The 20429-nt window shown below is 36.8% G+C and overlaps 1 protein-coding gene across 4 annotated transcripts in view; it reads right to left on the bottom strand.

Moving 5' to 3' along the window:
* Positions 1–647: 647 nt before the first annotated feature.
* LOC121316068 (signal-induced proliferation-associated 1-like protein 2) overlaps positions 648–20429 on the bottom strand; it is a 150329-nt gene continuing 130547 nt past the window's right edge. The window contains exons 17-21 of one of the 4 annotated variants that reach the window (XM_041250802.1): positions 19877–20008; positions 16124–16150; positions 11546–11666; positions 2680–2761; positions 648–1864 (exon numbers count right to left, since the gene is read on the bottom strand). In XM_041250802.1, coding sequence (XP_041106736.1) covers positions 1718–1864; positions 2680–2761; positions 11546–11666; positions 16124–16150; positions 19877–20008 — 509 coding nt within the window. In that variant the 3' untranslated portion in view covers positions 648–1717. Of the gene's footprint in view, positions 1865–2679; positions 2762–6551; positions 6856–11545; positions 11667–16123; positions 16151–16997; positions 17249–19876; positions 20009–20429 lie in introns of those variants that run through there. The other 3 variants (XM_041250803.1, XM_041250804.1, XM_041250805.1) reach the window with 3 other exon arrangements.

Genomic DNA, 20429 nt, shown 5'->3' with positions numbered 1-20429 from the left:
AAAACAACGCAAATGGATGGAGATGCAGATGGATCACATTAGTTTACTGCAAAGCTATGTCTTAGTTGGTGCTTATCTTGGCGAGAGCCGAGTTCAAATCAGCATGAAGTTCAACATCTACTCTCATGTAATGGAAATCATAATTTTATATAATATATATATATATATATATATATATATATATATATATATATATATATATATATATATAAACACAAAAAGGGGTAGGGTCATTAATGTGAGGTACGTGAGGGCAAGTTTGTTGGCAAAGTATGGAGTAGAAGACAGCATTGTGTTGTGCTGAGAGAGAGAATGTTCGGATTACCCAATTTGCGACCTGACCCTGTTTTGTGTGGATAACCTGCTACATGTACCTGACCGTTGCCTGTTTTCTGACCCGCTTTTGGAACTGTGGAATAATAAACTAGATGCTGCCCTGATTTAAACTGAACTGTGTCGTGTGTGAACATGTTTGCACATGTCTCTCCTGTTTTATATGCACACAAGTTTAGGCCAACCTCTATTTGTCACAATAGATGTATTGCTTCCCAATAAAGTTTCAATGCTAAGGTTTACATTGCTTGCCACTATCGAAAACTGTGGTTATTGATATAGAAAAAGTAAAATGACCACATAAAACAGTATGTGTTTTTATGTCCTACATTTATTTTAAAAAGCAAATTCATGTCCCATCTTAAATGAAACAGTTTACAAAGAAAGACATAGTAAAAGCATACAAACCAACGAACTGTGTACTAGCAGCATCCAAATGTTGGAGTTTCTAGAAATCATCAGTATAGCCCTGACAAGCTACAGAAATGCCAGCTTACAGGAAGCTGTCCTATTCATAGTGCAGATAAACAAACAAAAAACAAATCTTAACAAAATAAACACTTTAAGGTTAAATAAGCTTAAATAGTGTTGTTAAATACAAGACACTTCCTCAGAGTTTCTGTACAAAGATGAACACATTTGGCATTGTAAAAGTGGTTTGTTGGCTCACACCCTAGTTCTTGTACAAGGTATTAGAACTGTTATAGCGTCAATTAAACTATACAAAAAGAAAATGAGTTGGTGGTGAGTAAATTAGTGAGCTGTTAGCAAGGCATGTGTGTAAAAAATGAAAACCAATCCATACACGGTTCATATCAGGCACCATTCGTTCCTGCAAATAAATAATTTCTAACACAACGGCATTTCAACGAGTATTTGATCACATTAGTTCTAACTTTTAAACCCAGTTTTGTAACTATTGACTATAACTTCTTATTGCTATGACACTGACGTGGAAATAAAAACTACTTACAAAAAATATAGCTCCTTTACCATCAAAGTTACTACTTAGCGCTTCTATTTTACAATACTGAAAAGCCAATAGGGTTGGGTAATAGCTTGACTGATAAAACGCTGAATGGTGGATTACGTTACCTTATGGTTTATAACAAAGTAAGAATAGAACGTTTTTGTTGTTTTTAGAATTGTTTGAAATGACACCATGAGATACATTCATTTTTTTTTTGTAGTGAGCACAAACTAAAACACATTCCCATACAGCTCCACTTAATAGATAATATGAATTAGTTCTCTTCAACTACCCCATCACTGCTGGTACTGTCAGCTGAACACGGTCAGACACAGACTATAGCTACTACGACTATTAAGTAATTGTATTTAAACCCTATGTTTATATTAAATCAGTTAGGGCTTTTAGTATAATTTAAGGTTTCTTGTCGATGGTGTAGAAAAACCACTCTGTGAATTTCCTCAGCTGAGCGGCAGCAGTCTGGGACTCCTCCTGAAGTCGCATGTTGTCTTGTCTCAAGTGCTGCACTTCAACCTTTAGGATAGCCTTGTCTTCCTTTTCCTGGTGGGATAATAACAAATTAAGCATTTTAAAGTGCTGACACCTGGAAGACTTAATGGTGAAAAAGGCCAGCGCCACCAAATCACCACAATCAACTACATGCACAATGTTGCCTTGCTCTGATGCCTTCTTAGTTAAGCAGTTCCCATGAGCATATAAAATGCGCAGTAAATCATTTCCACTGAAAATTGCATCCAAACAGTGATAAATCAGTAGTTCAAAATCTTTAACCCTTAGCACCTGCGATGACTTTGCCTATTTTGAGCCTTGTGTGCTTACTTAACCTGCCTTGAGAATGCTTTACTAACAATCTCTAAATGAACCCTCTTGGGAGGGCAAACAGTTCATAATAGAGGAAATATTTACAATTTCAAGTTTAATATCGAATGGAATATATAACTGATCAGATCATTTCAATTATCATGACCACGCTAACTTAGATAAGATAGACTATAGATAATTTAGATCCATCTGTTTATTTGATCTATTTACACAGGCACCTAACATTTAGCAAACATACATTTTTTAGCCATGGCATTTTTACTTCTCTTAAATGAACACAAAAATCACATCTATGTCTTGATTAGTGTTTCCCCTAGATTGATTATTTCTGATGTTTCTAGTCAGTATGACAGATGAAACCATATTCTCACCATAATGGGATGGTAAATGGGATTTTTATGCTACAGCTTTACAATATTAGGCTAAGGCTACAGGCTAAATTATCAAGAGCAAGACATGCATATCTGCACCTAAAGGATGACTAACCGTAAAAAGATTTAAGCTTCAGACATCAACTACAAAAGATGCATTACCTTTCGCAAGTCATATTGCAGCTGGCGGAGAATCAATTCCAGTTGGTTTACCTTCCCAGTAAGAGTAGATGGTGAACTCTCCCTGAATAATACCAAAAAAGAAGGAGAATAAAGGGAATTACAGCCATCACATTACAACTATGGTATAAAAACAAATTCTACATAACCATAATAAAAATAATAATAACAAATTTACTAAAACTTAAGAATCTAAGAATTTTTACACATTTTATGAGTAACTTTTAAAGTTATGGATGACTAGAATTGTCCTCAAAAATATACCACATACAGTAGCAGTTCTTGAATGCCAAACAAGATTTACTTCCCTCAAGTTTCTGGTGCTACCAGGGTTATGGCGAGACTGCTTCCCCACAAAGCTCAGGGGAACTAAAGGTCAGTGAGTGTCCTCCAATCCCAACAAGCCAATCGCTTGGAACACCCAGGAGCTCTGAAGTGGATGTCAGCGAGCTATCAACCCCTGGAACACCTGATTAGTTGGGGCTGTTATCGCATGGTGAATAGAAACTAGGGGTGCAACGATTAATCGATGCATCGATTATTGATCATCTGTCCTTAAATTTCCAGAGCTTCGATTACATACTGGTGAATCGATGCATCAAATTATAACCCAGTTTGAACTCTCCTGTTGTCGGTTTGCATTAAAACCTTGAGTGAGTGAGAGTGCGCTTCTTTTAGTGCTAGTATGGTAGATTATCGTTTTGCTTCGATACAGACTTAAGGCCCTCTACATTTGCATTGGACAAGCCAGATCAAAAGTAGGCATATTGTATTCATGTTTTCTTGAATTAAAAACTGAGGTTAAACTTTTTTTTTTTTTTTTAATCTTTTAAATGTTTCAAAGCACGTTGTGTTTGGATTATATGGCGATATTATATAAAAATAAGCTTAATTTAGTACCAGTCAGGATTTGTGAGATTAATTCAGATGTTTTGCTTTTGGACATAAAATGTTAACAGTAATGAACAGCCATAGTTCAGACAGAAATTATTCTGTTAAAATATAGTATTTTCTATTATTATTACAATGCTAACACTAGAACCGCCTCGGTTATACTCGTTCCTAAAACTGCCGCAGACAGTCGTTACGATGGTTTCATTTTAAACATCAGTATTAAAATGAAAGACAAACTATCGCCTACAATTCAAAAGCTTTATTCAAGCACGTTATATCAAACATCTGCACAAACGAAACACCTTATTTAAATGAACAATTAACCATAATGTTTTATTTTTTTTTTTTTTATTTTAAACTTACCACGATAAACTACTACTTAAAAAATGAAAAACTATAATAAAATAAACATTTCAAAAGAAACTAGTGTGTAAACAGGTATATGTAGCCTGTATGTGTAACTGCTTTGCAGTTTTCTGATCGAAACGTTTCTGCTGAATATATATATTAAATATACCAGCCTGTTGTTATCTCTACAGGACCTGCCAGCCACCAATTCCTTCATTTTGTACAAGGAATGCACCAGGGAAAATATTATTAGGAGCAATTTCTTGAAGCTAGCCATAACGCATCAGCAGAAACATTTCGATCAGAAAACTGCACAGCAGCAGGCCGCAGCAGCTCAACCTGGATTCAGTGCTACACAGTGACGCACGCACAGAAAACATTCATTTTATTTTAAATTACAAAATAAAATAGTTTTTACAGTTTTGTATGTACATATACCTGTTTACACATTAGTTTCTTTTGAAATGTTTATTTTATTATAGTCTTTCAATTTCTGAAGTAGTGCTTTATAGTGGTAAGTAAGAAAATAAACCCTGTGTTTAATTGTTCATTTAAATGCAGTGTTTCGGCTATGCAGATGTTTGATATGACATGCATGAATGAAACTTTTCATTTGTATGCGACAGTCTGTCTTTCATTTTAATATTGTTGTTGTTTGAAAAAGTAACCCTCATAATGCCTGCCTGCAGGGCTGTCAGGTAAGAGTATAACCGCGGTGGTTAAAATGACATCTGATGCAGACGCATGCATTATTATTTCCAGTTGTTAAAAACTCAAGTCCTTCGTGTTTCTCTTTTTTTTTTTTTTTTTTTTTTTATATAATCGGAAGTGTCCTAATTTGAATGCAAGTTGTGCCTTTTTGTTTAACTATTATGCACAACAGTGTTTTAGTTATTGGATCTTCTGTTAAAAACGAATGTTTGTTTTTTATTTTGAAAAATAAAACATCAAACGCATTGATTATCGTTGATAAATGCCTATACGATAATAGAATGCGAAATCAGGGTGTCGATTGCACCTCTAATAGAAACATTCCCTGCCGGTTTTGGCTCCCTAACCAGCAGTACTGCACAGCCAATGCGACGATCCCAGTGGAATCCCAGGCAAAGACGGATCGTACAGCGAGGATGCAGACCTGCGCTCCCTTGACTGTGTGACCCACTCTGTATACCACGTGGTCGTGCCTTTACCAAGTGAGGTCCTTGGGGACCCAATGACATTGCGAGCCAAGGGGTGTTGGGTTTATTGGTATTCAGCATTTTATTTTCGTAGCTCAATCTAGTGAAACTGGTGCAGGTAATGGAATCATTTCTCCACAGTCTTGTATACTGCATATATCATAGTGGCAATTACATTTTGTTATTTGGCCAACAAACAGGGGGAAATTGTAGAACTTCCCCTTTAATTCAGTTCTTAATATAGTGTCCTTGTTTGACACAAGACAAAACATGTAAGTTGTAGTGGACATTTGGTCCTGTAACTGGCCTTACAATCCTCTCTGCAATCATAACATTTATTACTGTAAAGATAAAAGCAGTTGGATTAAAAGGTTAACACTGTAGTCCAAAATCTGGAAAAGCATACCCATTCATTGCCAGAAAAACAATTGGAGTAGCAGGTCAGATATGAAGCTTTTAAAATCTACATGTATTTGAAAAGTGTTACAGATTTGTACTCTCTCTTGTGAAAAGAAAAAAAAAAATAGCAATGGTAACAAGCAACACAGAGCAAAGATATTTGTTACTAATTACATGCAAAACATGTGCATTTTGCACTTTGGCATAAAGACCTTGATCAATCCTACAATGTCAGTAAGTATACCAGTAACATACAGCGGTAGCCACAACAAGCTATTTAAACGTTGCGATACTATCGCAGTGCAACAATGCAAAAATGTCGCAGCTTTGCAATCCTGTTTTTTCTAAATACATTGAATCAGCTGCACTTCATTAGTCCTGCCATCATGTGGAACACAGGAGCAGAAAATGCATTCAAAATCAGCAGGACGCGCTAAGGCCAATTGTGCACATTGGCAGAGCGCTGCTAAAATCAACATGGTTTGGAGTTCTGCTCCTACGTCAACTGTTTGTTCACGCTCATTCAAATGGGAGGAGTTACAGATTAACTAACATCCATATAGGAGGCTCTATAAAAAGTGTTTACAAGTATAAATAATGCACAAAACACTCACCCTTTTTTAAGCGTACAGGAAATGATCAGTCTAGCAAGAATATCAAATGATCTGCAGCGTCCTTATTATAATATTAATATAAATATGTATTTATACTACCTGTACAGTACTTGTACACTTCCAACTATAATGATTCACTAATCTGTACCAAAAGTCCTGCTAATTTTGTATTTGTTAATACTGTATATGCATGAAAGGTGGAAAAATGAAAATGTTTATATAGTCTTAAGATGGCAGTGGCACAGATCTTGCTATGTAATCGGGGTGTGGAAAATCGAAGTCATACTGTATACGTTATGCACATTTGTCATAATTTGTGTTCTATGAAAAAAAGTTCAGTGATTTTTTCTCTTTACTCTGACTTTAGCCAGGACACGTTGACTCTTTCTACAGCCTCTTGGGCAGATCGGGGAGGGGGGGGGGGGGTGGTGGTGAATGCAAGGTACTGGAGGCTATCAAAATTCCAGCATGTAAAAAAGGGAAACTTAACCCCCAAACACAGTGGTTTTAATGTTTTACTTTTTTTTTCTTCGAGTCCGTAGGTAAACTAATGATCATTAAACAGCGATAACTGTAATGTTGGTATTTTTGCAAGGTTTGATTAAACAAAATTCATATTTATTCTATTCATACTATACCGTAGCCCAGGAGTTTTCAAGCAGGGCGACGTGCACCTCTGGGGGTACTTAAGGGTCATAGGGGGTGCAGGACAACTCAAAAATGCACTAATAAAAATGAAAGCAAAAGAAAATAATAATCTTGAATTTCTTTTTTTTATGGTATAATATATTCTCTGTAAACCACTGTGCATATATATTTCATTTTTGTTTAGCAGCTCAATGTGAATCACAGGTAAGGTTAATGTTTTTGATATTGTACACATTTTAAATGTGTACAATACTGTTTTTTGTTACTGTTTTTTATTTCTGTCAAGTTAGCTTTTTTTTGTACACGTAAGGAATATGAAGGATTTTCTTCCTCATCCAATTGCCCAATATGGCAGGCCGAAATAGCTGCCAAATAGACCTTAGCTGTGGAGGGAGATTTCCCTTGTCAGAAACAATGACCCAGTCAGATAACCCGCGGTGACTCAAATGACTCCACTCAGGGGCCAGACCCAGAGCTGCATCACTGCTGACGTGTGGATGTCAGAGTGCCACTCACTAGACTCAGCAGGTCACAATGGAAGGATTAGCAACGGTGGAAAAGCACATAGCAGTCTTGGGCCATCTGTGGGCCAGAACGCCTATGCCCAGTGGGCGACAACTCTCCATTAGTGAATACCCATAGGGACAACTGGTGGACTCTTGGGTTGAGAAGAGATCCGTGCAACTGAACTTCTCCCAGATGAGGTTCAAAATCTCTTGGTGAAGTCACCATTCCGAACTGTGGGGACTGCCTTTCGAGAGCAGGTCGGTCATCCAGTTCCGCACCCATGGCAGGTGAACCGCTCTTACTGAAAGCAGGTGTTCGTGAGCCATAATAAAAGCTTTCTGGGCAACACGATTGAGACCGGGAGACTGGAAGGCACCCCGGTGGTTGATATAAGCCACCAGTGTGGTGGTGTCCATGGGAATCAACACGCGTCTCCCTTGTATCTCCCGGGAAATTGATGCAGGGCCAGATGAACTGCCGGCAGCTCGAAAACATTATGTGGAGACCCTCACATGGGGGTTACAACATGCCATGCACCTCTGGCTGTTCCAGACAGCACCCCAACATAGGTAGGAAGCGTCTGTGGTCACCAACTCTCTGTCGTGACACTGCCCAGAACTATGCCCAAGCACAGATGAGCTGGTAGTTTCCACCACAATAGAGCTTTCAAACACTGATGACACTGTGAGCAAGATCCAAGACAGGGTGAAGGACCCTGTGGTTGAACGAGGCATAGAAACGGTGTAGGAGCCTTAAAGGAAGAACCTGAGATGCTACCGCCATCAGGCCCAGAAGTCTCTGGAAGATCAGTACCATCACTGCTGCATTGGGCTGAAAAAGCTCCAAGCAGACAGTTAGCCTATGGATCCGTCCGAATAGCAAATCTGTTTATGGAATTGAGGCTTATGCCAAGATAGACAAGCCTCTGACAGGGTCTCAGCCAGCTTTTGAATGGTTGGAGGTGGCTTGTGACCAGTCCCGTGTGCAACACTGTCTGTGCTGGTGACTTGGCAGGTAATTGAGCACTAGTCAAAATAGCATCCGTGCATTTTGAGAAAGTGCGAGGAGCTAGAGTGAGGTCGAACGGCATTGCACGGAACTCGTATGTGGCCCCTTCAAAACTGAACCGCAAATATTTCCTGTGGCTGGGTTTTACAGGGATGTGAAAGTAGGCGTCCTTGAGGTCCACCACTGGGAACCAGTCACCAGGCTTGACTGACTACAGCAGCTGTTGTATTCAGCATCCTGAACCTGCATACTTCCAAGTACAGTTTGAGACGTCTGAGGCAGAGGATCGGTCCGAGACCGCCATCCCGTTTTGGCACCAGGAAATACATCATGGGATCAGCTTGGATATAAGTGCTCAGGTAATTCAGGCTATAAGAGATATATCCTATTCAGCAATGGTTACATGTCATACTTGAAAAAGGGAATTGCATATTTTACCAGCAATATCAAAGCTTTGGCACAGGTGTTACTGAAAATACCTATAGGTGAAAAAAAAAAATCACCATCATGAAATTATTCTTTTCTGTACAATTTAACCCATGGGGTTTCTCTTTGACTCAGAGTTCAATTTTTTTTTGTTATGTTGCAATACACTAAGAACGTAAGAGACACCCAAAACATTACTGTAAACACACAGGACATGATGCAAATTTGTTTGCAAGATGGCTAAAACTACATAAAGCTGATCTGATCTTTTCACATTTTTGAGGTGGCTAAAATTAAGGAAATGTACAAAGTGATGATGACATTGCTGTTGTCCCTGAACCTGTCCAAAAGATATGCAGCATTGGTTATATGGACATTCATTTTGGGTAGAATATGTCATAATTGTAGACGGGAGATACATTGGACCCCGAAAAGTATGCAGTCTTTACCCTGGAATGTAAGGTTGGCATTAAAAAAAAAAGAAATGTAGTTATTGATGTTTAAACAAGTAATATAAACTACATCTCCTAGAATGCCATAGCTATCCCACTGGAACGCGAAACAAATAAACATACAGCAACCATCCTGTAAATCCAGCCTTTGTTGTTGACAGCGTTCAGTTATACTGTAAATAAAGCAGCTTCGTCACAATTTGTAATTATGTATGTGTAACATTTTGTTTACATTGTTAATGTGTAATTAAATTACTTTAAGCAAATATGAAATGCTAAACTGAAATCACAAGCCCTTTTCTAAGTGTTACACTTAAAAATAATACATAACATTATTAATTACTGAACTCGCTAATCGGCCTACATTTTAATTCTTACTATACATTGTTGACTTTCACACTTGGGAAATGCGCTGTTGACAAGCCATATTCATTACTTCTCGGTCTAAACATGCACACAGCTGCATGGTAAGTGAAAATAAATGATTAACGTGTATTTACTACTGTAGGTTGCATAAATACACACAAATTAAATACCAGATGAGAGCGGGAGATTTATTTATTTGCTCTGCTTACTGTTTGTGTGCATACACGTTAACATTTAGCCGAATAGCTATGTTAACTTATGTTAAAACGAATAACTTATGTTAAAATTCGAGCTTTAGTCGGAATCATACAGTACAGTAAACATTACTTCAATGTAAGTTTTGCGCTTTTGGCATCAACAAGCTTTAGCACGTAGCATCTGTTGGCGAAACACTGTTTTTCAGTAGTAATCTGTAACAAACCACTTTCTAGTAAGATATCGCCCTCTAGTGGTTAGCAAAACTGCAAATCGCTGGACTTCGTTTTATATCACCATATTTCAAAATTTGTATAGCTGGCTCTGGCTACCACTGTACATACCCCACCACAGCTGCATACCTGGATGACCTATACATTTGCAGAATTTACAAGTAAAAACATACATTTTATATATGTACAGAAAGACATACATTCACATATACATTATTAACGGATTCTGATATTCTCAATAACTTGCGCTAATGGATGTTCTTAACAGTAAAAATATGTGTGGTGCGTATTTCTGTTACAGCCCTGCAGATTTCAGATAAAACTGGTATAGAGGCTTTAAGAATGTAAAATATCATAAGACAATTTAAACTCAGCATGGCATAAATTGGTAGATAAACTGTGTGACTAAATTCTTTCATACCTACTGAAAATAAGTTAAATAACCACCCACTCAAAAAAACAAAAACAAACAAATAAAAAAAATTACGCTAGATATATTACGCTCCGCTGACTGGGATATAGTCAAGCTGTATATACAGTAGTGTCCCTTTATAAGCTGGGATGGTCATGGCTCCCATTTTCCCTATAATGTCATTCCAGTAGCCCTTTCATTCAGAACACAAATAACAAAGTCTCTTAACTATGTATGTATGTCGTAGATCTAAAAGAAATGCTTATCCAACTGTGACAAAACCTGCTTTGTCAAAGGAATCTCTGCTCCCTTATTTTTACATACAACTAGCGATCCACTGATCCAATTCTACAACTTTTACCTGTAGGTACTGTCATACTTAAGGGGGCATACAGTGGATATACGTCATGATGATAACCTTTGGATTTGCAGCCATGGCTGGGTATATTATTATTATTTATTATTATTATTATTATTATTAAGCAATTTCTTAGCAGGGTTTGACATCATTCAGTAGCTATAAGGACAAACAAGACGCATAAAAACCTAATTCTTGTTCTCTAACTTGGAAATACATTGCATGAACATGTAAATATTTCAAACTGAACAGCAGAAGATATTCTCCATTATGCATACTTCTGTTTAAATGAAAAAAAAAAAATGCAAACAGTGAAATCCAAATCAAATCTCTCATAAATCTGTAAAAATAGAATAAATGGTATTCTGTTGCCACACAGTTTTCACTAATGTTGGCAAAAGGCATTCTAGATTTGTGTTTATAATATGTGGGTGCTTGAATCTGCCTTTAGTAGCAGCTGCATCAATTTGGTGTACTAAATTATCCAGGCAGTACCTTTGTCTTAAACTGAGTTCGCATTTTCAATTTTGTGACCCCAAGTCAAACGGATATGTGGTGCCCCAACAAAACTGACCACTTCTATATAATATCATAGAAGTTGGTAATCTATACCAATTTTATAATGAATATAAACTAAAATAGACTGAATTGGCAAGTACCTAAATATAATGTACTGTGAAAATATAATTTAAAGTGAATTAAGAAGTTACCACTGTTCTGGGATATTCATATGACTGATGAAGGTATTAGTCTACATTACATTAAGATTTTGATTCATTTAAAAAAAAAAAAAAAAAAAAAAATACATACCCAGTTTCATCAATGTTCTTCCCCTCTGCTTCTGCAATTTGTCTGGACAAAGCCGCAGATATCTGCAAAGCCTGTGCCTGTTGCATGTCAGTCATGGTGCAAAATGATGCAACTCTCTGGTCTGCAAAGCCCCAAAAGAAAAAGAGAAAAATAACTTTCACTTCAAAGGCTTTTTTCATGGGAATCAGCTTACACATTCATATGGTTAGTCAGTCAGTGTAATCCTGTTAGTGCCACAGGCAGGCCTGGGAATTCAAAATGCATTTAATTTGCTGTCCTTGCCAGAGCTGAAGGGTTTGGCATCATAGCTACAAGGACAAACAACAAGCACGAAAACCTACTAGTGCCAGTGCTTCCCTTGACATCTACATCCAGAGGCAAACCCAGAGCAAGTGCTTGTGCACATGTCAGCAAAGGACAGACCGATTTTTTTCTGGGTAGTTCATGATAATTTGATCAGCAGATTGCTCTTGCTCAGGTCTACGGCAAACCCAAACTTAGATGACGCACATTTGCCCTTAAATATATAGATATATTTATAAAAAATTAAGAAAAACTCTGCCTCATGCAAGCATGCACAAGCGCAGACACAATCTTTTCTATATTGAAAGCCCTTGTGTCATGCCAAATTGTCACCTAGAAAGCCACTGTGATGACAGACAGGACTGGGCTCGTCCGAGTCAAGACCTGGAATTAAATGCAGAGTATTTGCTAAGAACAACAGCTTTAGCAAAGGCAGCAGTTGCACTCCAACAGATGCTTTGAAATGTAATACCTAAACAGAGAGCTGTCAAATTCCAGTCATGCTTGTTTTATTGAGAGAGGCCCTTAGCCCCAAATAAAGCAATACTTCCATAATGCCAGCCAGCATAGGGGATTTAAGAACTGTATGCCTAATTTCTTCCAACACTCAATACGCCAGACACTGGTTAGTACATTTTTTTTTTTTGTTAAAGCGTTTCAGACAACTGTTTACTACACAATCTAGACTGCAACAACAGTCTCCCCACCTCTCAACCTACAGATTGTACAGTACATTAGTCAACTCTAATCTTTTGTCTCACTAAAAGCATTAAATACTATATTTTAACACAGTCACCTGTGCCCATTTTCCAAAATCTTAGCTGTCAAATGAAAAGCCACGTTTGTATGTAGATGTTAAAAAAAAAAATCGACTGATTTCTTTCTGGTCCATGCCAGAAGATTTTCCATCTGGGATTTTCAAATTTGAAATAAACTTATGGGCTGCTTTGTTTTGTTCCTTAGTCCTACTTTACAAGCTATTTGGCCAAAACAAAACACGTGCAAATTAATACTGTGAACAATTCTACTTAAAACATTTTTATTTATTTGCTTCCGTATCTCGAGCTGATACTGAGATACTGTATATAATAATTGTTACATGTAAAACAAGCTAAATCATTCCACAAGCAACTCTCTTCCAAACAAAGCTAGTGTGATACGGTTTTACTTGACAATTTTGTAACTATCAGTTTTTTTTTTTTTAAATTTTGCAGCACATTTCATGCAGTCTTTAGCTGAAAGCAGAGGAATAGTATGACATTTAACAATAATTTTATATTCACAAAAAGACCTGCAATTGCCTGCTTTCTTCCTTGTTTTTATGACCAAAGTGATAAATTGCTTAACCCATCCTTAGAGAATGTATAGGTAAGCCTCTTGTAATGGTCATATCCAGCTTTGCACCGCATTATACAAACACAAAACAAATACTGTATGCATTTCGTAACTTAAATATTAATTTGATATAAACATATTAAAAAACATGCAAGGCAGCGAAGCCGTTTCAGTTTTTGAATAAAAAAATTGATAGGGATTTACTGCATGAAAGCACCTGTTGAGTGAGAGCAGTGCAGCTTTGTTATTTTGCAGATCAGTGGGATAAGGACTTGTGTTTTCAAACACTAATGCATGTATAACACATGCATTTACAAGCATCAAGCTTAAACAGTTTATCAGATGCCCACGTTGTTATAAAATGTGTGGCTGGTGTCTAGCAAGATTAGCACTAGGTAAGCAACTGCAACAATTGTGCCAACTTGGCAGATCATTGTTTCAATTTGCATAGATCCACAGGCAGAGCTGGGAAACTGTTCCAAAAACTTTGCTCATGGTAATCAATAGGATTAATCTTCCAAAGTACATCTAAACTCAAATGCACCTAATGGAGATCTTTAGACACAAGCATCAGATAAGTGAGAATTAACAAACGTAAATTACAGACAAGTGAGAAATGTCTAACTGTATAGGGTGATCCAAAATGTTTCTCTGGTTATTGACTCAGAACTGAAAATCAGTCTTCTTGAACAGCAATGGTGACAGGCAATTTGTATAGCTGATATTAGTGACAGACATGGCACATCAATTAAATACCGAATCAGCTTATTGGGAGCTACATGCCTATTTCAAAAACCTGCTCGTACCCGGGAGCACAGGTATGGTTTCCTTTTTTTTTTTTTTTTTTTTTTTTTTTTTTTTTTTACCCAGCAAACATGTTTTTGTATGATGGATAAATTACAGGTCAAAGTACCTTAACAGACTTAACATCTAAAAACTAAATATCTGAGTAATTACAGTAAGAAATCCTTTGAATTATTGTAAAATAGGGATGGGCATTTTTGTATATCTTAATAAACGAATACAAGTAATTTACTAAATGATTACACGATTATACTTTACATCAACATGCCAAAGGCTGAATTAATACTAAAATTGAATACGTATAAAAAAACAAAACAAAAAAAAAGAACAATTGTGGAACTATTTGACAATGCTTCAATAAGTAGCTCTTTTTATTGACATGAAGTACAATACAAGTACAGGATGCATAAAGCCCAAATATAAAAAATAACTATGTTTACATTAAGTAACATATCATATTACACAGTACACTCCCCTCAGTCCCCCCCCCCCACAGTAAAAAAAAAAAAAAAAAAAGCCTATTTCAGTCTAAAAATTGGTATTGCAAGGTATTTTACAATTGAGCATAATATTTACTAAAAGCAGAAAAAAAAGCAGTCTCAAAAATGGATAATTTTATCTAGATATTATACAATAGATGTTCCTAAATATTTAAACTCCTTGTACTGGACAGAGTGATCTTTAGAAGAAATCTTTCTGATCTTTGGTGCAGCCAGTGTCTTTTTTGTTGAAGACATTTTACAGAAATCGCGCAGCTATGTGCAGTTTGCTCAATTATTAAAATTGAAGCAAACTAAACCGGCTGCCAGGTTTTTAAATGTAGTGGAACAGGTAGAACGTCAATAAGGCAAGCATTTGCTGTATTTATTTTTAAGTAATACAAATATGTATATTTACATTATTCTTTCAAAAATGGGAATTTTCAGAGGGAAGTACATATTACACTGCAATGGAAACATTTAACGGAAATCGTGAAATCCGTGAAAAATAGCCTTACTTATAAATTATGTAACTCAGAGTAGACGTTAAATCATTGTATATCATTAATAAAACTAAGTCAATTTAAAACTACAAATCTTGTTCTTGTATCTATAGCGATTAGGTTTGTTATTCAGTCCTTTATGGCGTGGATTTTGGTAGAACGAGCTGTAATGGTTAGTTATGATTTACTGGTACTTCTGCTGCTTTTGCAAGACATACTCTCAGTCTCACAGTCAACAGAGCCTGAGGCTTGTGGTTTGCCCTCTCTCTAGGTGTATGGTTGTACTGTAGGTGGGTATTATTGTCCATATGTTGTTCATGTAGCAAAGTGTGGATTTTACTGTTTTTTACTTTGTTCTTTTTAAATAATAAATAATACCACGACAGCAGACTCTGACAGCTGTACGACATCTCTTTTTAAAACATAAAATACCTCTATTTTGTTGTCTCTTGTATTAATTCAATGTAAAAATTAAATATAATTTTAATATGTGCAATGATGCATACCAGCCACCACCATTACCCCACAGCTACAGTATTGGTATCAGCCTGCACTTTTAAGAATGCCAGATTTTTTGCATCTGTCTGGAACTTGAGTAATTTAGAGCCATAAAAAGAAACAATTAATTATTTCATATTCATAGTAATATGTCAGGCTGCAGCAGCAGGCTTAACATGCTTAATGGGTCTGTTCAGACCATTTATGTTTGTTGCATTACAAGACAGATTATACAATTATTAATTTTTAAAATTATTATTCAAATAAACGATTACACGTGCCCATCCCTACAGTAAATATCATAAAAAATTTAAGACAGTAAAGGTTTCAAGACCAAACACTATTAATGGAAGTGTGAATATAACTTTCAGTAACAAAATTAAGTTTATTTTAATTTAATCTTTGGAGGGAGGGAGCATAGTAAGTAATATGTTACTACTCAAACTCAATTACATGTGTTGCTCACTGTCATTATGAATCTCTACCCTGTCACATCTGATCATTTTAGTTGATCAGCTTAAAGCTTCAACATTCCAAAGACCTAGTTACTTAAAAATACACATATACACACGCACACACAATTAGAGTTAAAAGACTATCAATGATTTCACACATTAAAAAAACAAGCTATCATATCAACACCCAACAGATGTTACCTTCCAGAAAGAGAGCATATGAAAGTTCTAGAGGAAGAAAAAGAAAGACAGTGATACATTAGCACCACACGAGAAATGTAGAACAAGCAGATTTAAAAGCAGCAAACTGAACTATTTCATTATAAGGTTTTTAGAAGGACTATTCTAGGTTCTATACACTCCCTGCCACCCCCCGCCCACTGACTTACTACAATACAGCACACACTTTTTAATATATTAAATATACAAAAAAAAATGCTCTTCAAATAAGTTTTTGATAATATATGCCTGTATCCATTACATTCTGGTACTTATACATGATGTTGTGTTGAACAAGACCAGTTTTTCACCCCACCTATCAACGTCTATGTTTTACAGCAATTGCCTTAGAAACTGACTGTTACTTATATGCAGCTTCCATAAAATCACCTCCACACCACAGCAGGCCAGCATTGGCTTCTCTAATCTTTACAAACATATTCACTGGATATTCAGCTGTTGGCTGCCTGAATTGAGATGCTTCCAAGAAAACATGTCCCCCCCCAAAGATTACAGTTAATAGTATAAAATCTTAATATTTCTGGAAATCAAAATATCTTTAGAACAATATTTCAAGGTTGATGAAAAAACTTTAACAAGCTCTGAAACCACTGCATGATTTAAAGCAACCAATGACTAGCTTGCAGAGCTTAAACAAATTATTGATCATTAGCTTGCATTATGCTTTATCAATAATAATCTTCATTGTCAATTATACTAACAAAAACTTCCAAGAATCATTAAAATACAAATAAAGACAAACCATAATAAAAATAGTAAAATATGAAAACCACATGGCCTCTACGAAATCATGTTTTCAGAAAACACAGCCCCTACTGTCATGGCCGGAGTCAGCACCCTGGCAGCCAGAGTGGGGCCCACACACATACTTCTGTGCCAGTTATCCTACTCAAGCAGCCTTTAGGGCTAGAAACATTTAGGTTTTCACTAAACTAAAACTAAACTGTATGCATGCAGTGCAGTGAAACTTTTCGGATCTCCTCTTTTTCTCCTTTCCTGCTTGTGTCCTGTTCCCTTAGTCTTGCCTCTTCTCACTCCTTATTGGCTTCGTCCTCCCCAGTTCTTCATAAAGCTGAAAGCTATTGGCTGAACAACATAAAATTAAACAAATGTACCAATTAAAGTAACTCTATAATTGGCACATTTTTTATTCTACTTTCCAACAATGAAGACTTTCATTTGAGAAGCTTTTTCAAGCCTCATGATCATTTTATGATTTTAGACCATCAAAGATGAAGCCTGTAATCAAGATCGTTGATTAAACATTTTTTGCAGCCATGTAGCAGTCAGACGGCGATGACTGAAGCACCTATAGCAACCGAGAACAAAGTGGAAGAACCACCTGATGACACTGAAAATGAACTCCAAACTCAATGCAAAGTTTTTCTGCTTCAATTGATTCTCAGGGTCACGGTCAGACTAAGTCTGTGGCTGCTGAAGCTCTACCTTTCTGAACCACTACCAGAGCTCAGTGAAGATTTCTCTGAGGATGGCCGGACAAACTTGCTCATCACTTGCGATATCAAGCAGTTTTGAGAGAAACAGCATCTGGAAGGGTCAGATATGTTACATGGAGATTTTCCAGTGATCGAATACCTTGACGGCACTAAGAGACGATTCTCTTCTGCTCACTACTAAATCGGAAAGTAGGCAACGGATCAAAGTCAAGAGAGATTAGTTAGTATACTCAAAATCAGCTGATTCTGGTGTTCTGTTTGCTATTTGATCGTGATGAGGATGAGTTTTTCTAGTGTGACAGGATTTCGCGACTGGAAACATCTGCCTGGCACAGACGGGTCCCTTCATGTACATGAAAATGCTGCTTGTCACATTGGCAATTAATGGAAGTGGAAAGAAATGGAGTTAGCTGTTAAATCAAATGTGACAATTGGCAAAGAATTGCTAAAAAAATGAATTGGAGAAAGAAAGGTGGCATCAAGTGTTAAAACGTTTGTCAGAAGTAATTTGATGGCTAGCTAAAAACAATCTCCCCTTTCATCGATCTGACACAGTTTTCACAGAGCACAATGGCATATTTTTGCAGCTACTCAAACTAATTTCCAAATACGGCCCAGTTTTGATGAAGCACTTGTGAGGGGCTAGCAAGAAAACCAATGTACATTATCTCAGCAAGGACATGCAGAATGAGTTCTTAGTCTTTTGGCAAATGCCACGCTGGATAGCATTATTGCAGAAGTCAAGAAAGCAAACTACTTCAGCTTGACAGTGGACTGTATGCCTGACATTTCTAAATAGAAACAACTAAATCGCTAGTGCTCCATTATGTTGAAATTGACGAAACCAACAAAACAGCCGGAATTAGGAAAAAGCTTTCTGGAATTTCTGCATGTCACAGATGCAACTGCACAAGATCTTGCTGATGTGGTGTTAGATTGCCTAACAAAATGTGGATTTTCAATCTCTAATCTTCATGGCCAGTGTTATGACAAAGGTGTTTGTATGATGGGCCAGTACAAAGGTGTACAAGCCATCATTGCCAAAAGAACTCGCTGGCTTTCTTTGTTCCCTGTCCCCCCACAACTGGAACCTTGTCATTGTGCATGCTGCTGAAAGTTCCAATGAGGCAAAGACGTTTTTTGGAATTTTGCAGAGAATATATACATTCTTTGCTGCATCCATGAAATGCTGGGATGTCGTTTCACACCATTTTCCCAATCTCACCATTAAAGGGCTCTCTCAAACATGTTGGAGTGCTCGTCTGGATTCAGTTAGACCAATTCTGTTCCGACTTCCGCAGCTTATTGAATCCTTTCAGCAAATTTTGCACAGCAACACTCTCCATGCTGAAGCTTTTTTTCTGAAGCACAACCTCTGATGGCTCGAGTTTCCACATACAAATTTCTTGTTTCGCTAATGATGGGGTATGAAATCTTGTCAAAATCAACCGAAAAGACAGATATGTCTATTGCGATTTCCTTGGTTCGAACATGATTTCAGCAAGTTGAAACTTATCAAGGGTTATCTCCGGTCGCAGATGGCACAAGAACGATTGAATGCCTTAGCTCTCCTCTCAAATCAAGTGGAAAGAAGCATAATCAGTTAACTTTGATATCATTCTACACAAATTTGACTCTGGAAAAATCAAGAAAAAGTCTTGCCAAATTTTCTATGTAAATTTAAAAATTCTTATTTCTGTAAAGTGTTCTGTTATGTACTAAGTATGCTACAGTAAAAAAGCATTAAAATCATTTAATTTTAATAAAAAATGGTATTTTACTATTTTCGCACTGTGCAGTAATATGTAAAATGCAGCAGCATTATTTATTTTGTGTTACCAGGTAGCACTTCATTTTGCTTCACACGCTGTCCATAATTAAACGAAAACTGATGTACACTGTTATAGGCCTACTGTACAGATTTATTACAATTGTGTTTTTTTGTTTTTGTTTGTGTTTTTTAAATCGGACATGTCTTCAGACATGTTCGATTTAGCAATAGACTACTGATTATGAAAAACGTTTTGATTTGGAAGGTGAAGGTGGGGGGGGGGGGGCACTGGAGGTCCATTGCTCAGAGCCCACAAAAACCTGGCGCCGGGCCTTTCTACTGTAGATATGCTGCATTCGATAAAAGACAACTGTACTTCAATCTGACGCAAACTAATTTTCTGGACAATCAATAGGTGTAAATGAACTTTGAGGAAGCAGTAAATTACAAGATCATAACAAGTGAACAGCATGTATGTTTACATACCTTCAAACGCTCGTGCAGCATCTACAAGGTGAGACCAGTCCAAGTCAGAGACTGTGTCTGGTAGGGGCATTAGGCCAGAGTCGCTAAACTTGGACTTCTCAGCAAGGGACCCATCAGAAAACCAGAATTCATCTGAAAGCCAGCCAAACCAGGTTAATGCACAAAAACACCAAAGATTTATTTGACTGGTTAAACAAAACATGTTTTGACCAGTCAAATAAAGGACCAAGTACTTTACATCATTTGATTATTTCAGGTTACAATGCCCAAATATTACCTATTTTATTTAGCTACATTCAGAGGGAGTCCATTAACTGACACTTGTACACATCTCTTAATACAATGCCTTAGGAAACAGACCCTCATTACACTGCTTAAGAGAACACTTAGTGTCACAAAGTATTTATTTAAATGCACTGCGTCCCAATCGAAGAATGTACATGCTTTCTGTGATCCTACACTTTTAAATTCAGCCAGAAGCGTGATACAAATATCACAACTAAGCACTACAATACTGCTTTAATAGAGCATTTCATACATGAAAGTGTATGCT

Source organism: Polyodon spathula, chromosome 5 (assembly GCF_017654505.1).
Source record: "Polyodon spathula isolate WHYD16114869_AA chromosome 5, ASM1765450v1, whole genome shotgun sequence".
Lineage (NCBI taxonomy): Eukaryota > Metazoa > Chordata > Actinopteri > Acipenseriformes > Polyodontidae > Polyodon > Polyodon spathula.
This window is presented reverse-complemented; position numbering and strand designations above follow the sequence as displayed.